Source organism: Barbatula barbatula (assembly GCF_947034865.1).
Source record: "Barbatula barbatula genome assembly, chromosome: 11".
NCBI lineage: Eukaryota > Metazoa > Chordata > Actinopteri > Cypriniformes > Nemacheilidae > Barbatula > Barbatula barbatula.
Genome location: NC_136774.1, coordinates 17,439,643 through 17,445,536, shown reverse-complemented (window position 1 = coordinate 17,445,536; position 5,894 = coordinate 17,439,643). Strand labels below are relative to the sequence as shown.

The 5,894-nt window shown below is 38.4% G+C and overlaps 1 protein-coding gene across 1 annotated transcript; it reads left to right on the top strand.

Annotated features, from left to right (window-relative positions):
• Positions 1 to 832: 832 nt before the first annotated feature.
• On the top strand, positions 833 to 5,458 carry mfsd12b (major facilitator superfamily domain containing 12b). Its single transcript, XM_079466831.1, has 10 exons — positions 833 to 1,249; positions 1,553 to 1,763; positions 1,954 to 2,083; positions 2,276 to 2,470; positions 2,556 to 2,648; positions 2,736 to 2,828; positions 2,910 to 3,080; positions 3,193 to 3,287; positions 3,617 to 3,741; positions 4,201 to 5,458. Exons 1-10 carry the CDS (start codon positions 982 to 984, stop codon positions 4,257 to 4,259), a joined length of 1,440 nt encoding a protein of 479 aa, XP_079322957.1. The 5' UTR covers positions 833 to 981; the 3' UTR covers positions 4,260 to 5,458.
• The last annotated feature ends 436 nt before the right edge of the window (positions 5,459 to 5,894 follow it).

Here is a 5,894-nt window from a genome sequence, read left to right as displayed (position 1 = left end):
ATGCCATTCGAAACCTGTGACTTTTTCCTCTATGGAACACAAAATATATTTTGAAGCACATATAACTGACTGCATTTAGCAGGTCTGATTTCTCGTCTGCATCAGTTTATTTGGAGCATAAAGCAGCTGTCAAATCTTATAGACCTCCATCACATACCAATGATCTCGGCTAATAACTTTTGTTGAGAGAATTCACAGTTGTTAAGACTGTCAGGAAGATGCCCTGTCCAAATGACAATTCTAATGTTTGCTTTTGAATCCATAAAGGAAGTTACACATTAGACAAATGCAGCCTCGCTGGATGTTATCTGAAAGATGGTGCTGATTCTTAAAGCAGTGCATCACATGGACGGCATCACTCTTCCTAATTTCTTCTGCGAAATGTTTTTTGAAGGTTACGGTGCTCACCCTTGGGTCGTGGGACGCCATCAAATGTGTGTCCGTCCATTACAACGAGTCGTCCAGTCAGTGACCATCTCTTTGTATTTTCCAAACAAACGCCAATAGGTGGCGATTGGCGAAATGGGCCTAATAAGCTCATTTAAAACTTAAAAACGCATTATTAAAATGTGGATGTCTGAAAAAATACCTCACAGATGACAAGGAAGCTAACTTTATTCCAATGCATTTGCGATGACTTGTCTTCTCTCTACCTATAATAAAAGAATGCATTTGCTACCTACGAAAATCACGGGAAATCCCTTTCTCCCCGGGGATAACGCAAAATAGGTCAAAAATAAAAGCGAAACACTGGATGCAAATCGTCGCTGACGGACGCATAGAAACTCTTGCTTCTCAAGACGCATTTAATCTCCCGGACGATTTTGCGATGCATCCCAACTTAAATGCAAGAGAACAAGACACAGTTTTGATTTGCACAAAACACCTGTTGTCTCCTGCGAGGTTGGCGCGTACTCATCGCCAACGCGTCTCTTTCACCTTAAATCTGCACAGAGAGGGTTATTGCCTTCTTCCTCTACAATGTCAGATCAGCCGCTAACTTTACCCCTCGGCAGGCGACTGACGTACGCCGTGGGTCACTTCTTCAACGATCTGTGCGCGTCTATGTGGTTTACTTATTTACTGGTCTACTATCATTCGGTTCTCGGTTTCAAGGACACAAACGCAGGCGTGCTGCTGCTGGTCGGACAGATCGCGGATGGGATCTGCACTCCTCTCATCGGCTACGAATCCGATCGGACGTCAGGATGTGGGACATACGGGAAAAGAAAGACATGGCATTTAGTTGGTATGACTTGTACTTGCAAATCTTATACAGTCTGTATAAAATAAGAAAAGAGTGGGTGTGTAGTTTAGCGCTTAAATGAACTTGATTACGTCTAAGCATTTTGATTTTGAGGTGTAGCACATGTTTTGGGATTACGTTTTGTTTTCTATAAAGCCGATTTGTTTTCTGGTAAGCCCCTTTGTAACAAAGCAGATTGAGAAAAGCTATAGGAATCAAATACAATACATAAATCAGCTGGTGTATACAATTAAAGGATGAGATATGGTTCATTCTGAACTGCACTTTTTCTCTATCCCCCCACAGGAACACTAAGTGTGCTTGCGTCTTTCCCCTTGATATTCAACCCCTGTTTTGGATGCGATGAGAACACCCCACAGACAGAAGGTCTCATTTACGCCGTCCCGTTTATTATCATTTTCCAGTTTGGTTGGGCTGCCACTCAGATATCTCACCTGTCACTCATCCCTGAGCTGGTTACGTGTGAGCACGCAAAAGTGGAACTCACATCATACAGGTTTTTTTTCTTCCTCTAAATTCCTATATCTATCTGTGTGGTGATGTTTCTATGATCCGTTCCATTACATCATCAGACACGGACTGCTATGGAAACAGTGTCTAAACCACAAATGCGGACTTAATTTGGTTTCATCATTTAATGTGAATCCCAGCCATAAACGTACATGTTTTTCATCTTGTGTGTGAAGGTATGCTTTTACCGTTGTTGCAAATATCACCGTATACAGTGTGGCGTGGCTCTTGTTCCACCTCCAGCAAGATACACAAGACCCATCTGTCTCTCAGAACCTGGGCTGGGCTGATGTTCCTACGTTCAGAGTAAGTGACTGCAAATATTTTAAACAGCAATATAACAATTGTGTCCAATTTACCCTTCTAAAAATGGAAATGTACATACGTATTTCTTTACTATCAAACCGCAAAATATGCAGAGCTTTTAAATAGTTATATTTATATGATAAACAATATGTTTTTAACATCACTTTATCTGCTTTCCTTATGCCCTTATAGTATTTGGCTCTGATTGTTTGGGGTATTGGTACAGTTTTCTCCATCATCTTTCACCTGGGCACTAAAGAGAGAGTCCAGCCTCAGGAGAGTGAAGCAGAAGTTGGGGAGTATGAGCCTTTAATCCCACATTTTTCTGCGGCTTCTGAACCTCTGCTCCAATGGAAGCATTGGTTTTTTGAGCCTGCATTTTACCAGGTCATATCTTAAGGGCATCTCTCTCTTTAAAATTTCACAAAAACATTTTATAAACCAAATAAAATGTCTTGTTTTATTTTTGCAGGTTGCCATTCTTTATATGTGCACAAGACTGATTGTAAATTTGTCCCAAACGTATATTCCTATGTATTTGACAAACTCTCTATCTCTACCAAAGGTAAAAAAAATCATCCAAAACCACAATACTCATGTGAAAATCTACATGTCTACATATGCAGATTCAAGCTTTTTCTCCTTTTTTCAGAAATATATTGCAACTATCCCCCTGGTGATGTATTTCAGTGGGTTCGTGTGTTCTCTGGTTATGAAGTCTTTTAGCAAACGGATCGGCACGTCTGTGAGTGTTTCACTTCTCCTCTTCCTGCTTCTGCGTGCTAAAGTGGATGTAACGTATCGTACCTCTTTTCCGTCTTTTTAGATGACGTATTTTGCAGGTCTCTTACCCATCATGGTGTTTTCATACTGGGTGTTGATGGATGTGAACATGGGTCCTCGTGTGTACGGAGCAGCTGTTCTGCTGGGGGCTGGGTCCGCTGTCATTCTGGTCATGTCACTGTCCATGACCGCCAATCTCATTGGGAGTCAAACGGTACTTGATATCAAAAAGAAAAATAATGCAAATAATAGCATTTTAGTTTATAAAACAACTGTGTGATCATACAAGTTAACACTTTGATAAACTTAAAACTGTTTTTCAACAGCAAAGTGGTGCTTTCGTGTATGGTGCAATGAGCTTTACTGATAAGGTGGCTAATGGACTTGGAGTTATGATTATACAGACATTACATCCATCTGAGTGAGTATAAATCCAGCATGTCTATGAAAAGACCCGTTGAAACGAGCAGGACAGATAGTGGCCAGGAATGTAGAATCTTTAAATACCTTCCTTGTCTGCAATTTGATCATATGTTGAATGCACAGTGTCTTTATTTGTTGTGCGTAGGTAATCTTGTCTCATTTTATGAAAAACGTCGACTATTTGCAGTAATGTGTAAATTGTAGTAATAATACACATTCCAGTTTGTCTTGTGTGCTTCGCATATTTGTACTTTTAGTTGAATTGTTTTGTATCTATTTACATGTTATTATTATTAAATATTTTAATATTTTATTATCTCTTCACAGTATGCATGACTCTGATGTCATAGGGTTCTACCACAATGTGATGGTGATTGTTACTGGGGGCGTGGCTGCTGTTGCAGCCCTCTGTCTGTGCACCATTTTCATTTGGCCAGTCAAAATTCGCCAATGTGAGTCTTTTTAACCAAAACCTCTTGATTTACATACTCATTGTGTTATCGTTCAACCACAGAAATGACAGATAAAGATCTCTGCTCTAATTTAAAATGGAAAACGTCGGTGGGAGGTAAATTGGAAATAATTTTCGATAGTACCAGACATGCCTTCTTTACTTTGAATATCTTTAGTTTTTAATATTGCCAAACAAATATATTGCTGTTTAAATGGCAACCTTTGATAGTTCCTCAGTTGACATCTAGCTTTCTGCCCAAAGTCTTCGAATAACTTTAGGAAGCATGAGGAAGTATATGCTCATGTTTATGTTAGCAGATTAACAATATTATCCCCTTTAATTTAGTTATGTGCTGCATTATCGTGTGATAACAGCTAATGTCTCTACTTTCTTTTGCTTTTATTACCCATATTTCAACTTTAAATCCCCTTCCTCCTCATGTCCGTGGCCATTACAGGCCTGATGGCAACACAAGATGAGACAAACGGCTGTAGAATCAATCGAAGACTGAACTGATGGATGCGTTCGACATTCTCTGACAGATCAGGACTCACTGCAGAGGGAACTTGTGTTCCTTTTGTCACTTACCAGGAATAAGGAAGTTGAAAATGCGTTCCACTACGGTCACGAGTGCCTGTCTCAGCCCTTTACATATGCAGGTTCCTACATTGTTCTTACATTCTCAAGAGAGTCTTTGTGAGTCATATGTGCAATATGAGCTCAGTTCTGTCACATGGACAACAATGTAAACCGACTTAAGAATCATGACACTGTCATGCTCTTCTTGAAACATCTTTACAACATGCCACTGAAATTTCTTGGTTACTTGTTTATTTTTACAGTCTACAATGATTACATTGAGATAAAAACTGTACATTTTAGTCTCTTTTGGGGTTTACACCTATGGGGGTTAAGCCCAGATCCTTACCACCCTACTGTGGCGTGTCTTCATTTTATGTACACTAAGTGGAGTAGTAGCCTACTTTTACTAATACTAGTATTTACAATAACTATGTAAGCGCTGTAAAGCTTGTTGTGGAAGTTTTGGAATTGGCTGCGTTTAATGTGCCAAGATGCTTTGTCCTTCTGCAGTGGTTTAGGCTTGAGCTCTTTCTGTATTTTAAGGTACGCCTCGTTCTTCATTCTGCGTGGACCAGGATACAGTTCTGCATTGACATTTTGTGTTCAGCTGTTTAAGCTTCAGCTTTAAATAGCAGTTACAGTCATTATTCACTAGAGGGAGACACAGCAGGAAGATGAGTGACTAATGTGAATTTTCCTTGTCATCATTTTGATATTCATATTTATAATACTATTTGTTTCTAAATTCATTATCGTTTATTTTAGGTCTCTATTATGTAATAGTCCCTATTATTATTATTATTATTAATAAACCCTAAAATGTTAAAACATTATGAACCAAATACTATTTTTAGTTATTGAAATTGATTTGTAACCGAGAGAGAGTGAGAGAAATGTACTAAAACCTGTCAAATCACTGTCAAGGCCGTGAAGTCAAAGTGTTTGCTTTGGTAAACATGATTCCTGTTCAGTATTTTCTGTTTTTTTTTTACACAAAAAAAGGAAGATGCTTATCGAAAATGTAGTATTCATTTACTGATAGACGGAGTCAGTCATAAATTCCTTAATTCAAGGTTTGATATCAATAAATACGCTATAAACATCATGTTAAGTAAAGATTATTTAAATACAGTATATATCTGAGCATAAAGTTAAGTGAAAGTTTTTGCAAAACCTCATCACTCAATTCAATTGAGGGAACGAGTTTACTTGGTCAAGTACAGTCACCTTAAGATGTCATGTTTTTGTGTAACCAGTACTTTTTATACTTAAACAAGTTTACAAACTGTATTAGGTTTTGCAAACTAAAACTAAATACTATATGCGCTTGAGCTGCATAATCTTGATTTCTTAAATGTTATTTTATGATTTCTTGTTATATTATCTTGTCTGCATGTTAAGATAATAGACCACAGCCCTCCTGGAGCTCCGCAGACAATTCATCAATGTCTTCCCACCATCATACCTGAATGCACTGGAGTCACAATACTGGGTGGCATTTCCATCTGAAAGAATTTTCTTAAACAGAACTGAAAGAAACAAATGCAAAACACCCTTTAATTATGCCAG

Excerpts from the sequence above, each read along its gene's own strand:
- mfsd12b (XM_079466831.1), top strand. The coding sequence starts at position 982 with ATGTCAGATCAGCCGCTAACTTTACCCCTCGGCAGGCGACTGACGTAC. Across the intron at positions 2,084-2,275 it reads CTGATGTTCCTACGTTCAGA|TATTTGGCTCTGATTGTTTG; the intron begins GTAAGTGACTGC and ends ATGCCCTTATAG. Across the intron at positions 2,471-2,555 it reads TTGAGCCTGCATTTTACCAG|GTTGCCATTCTTTATATGTG; the intron begins GTCATATCTTAA and ends TTATTTTTGCAG.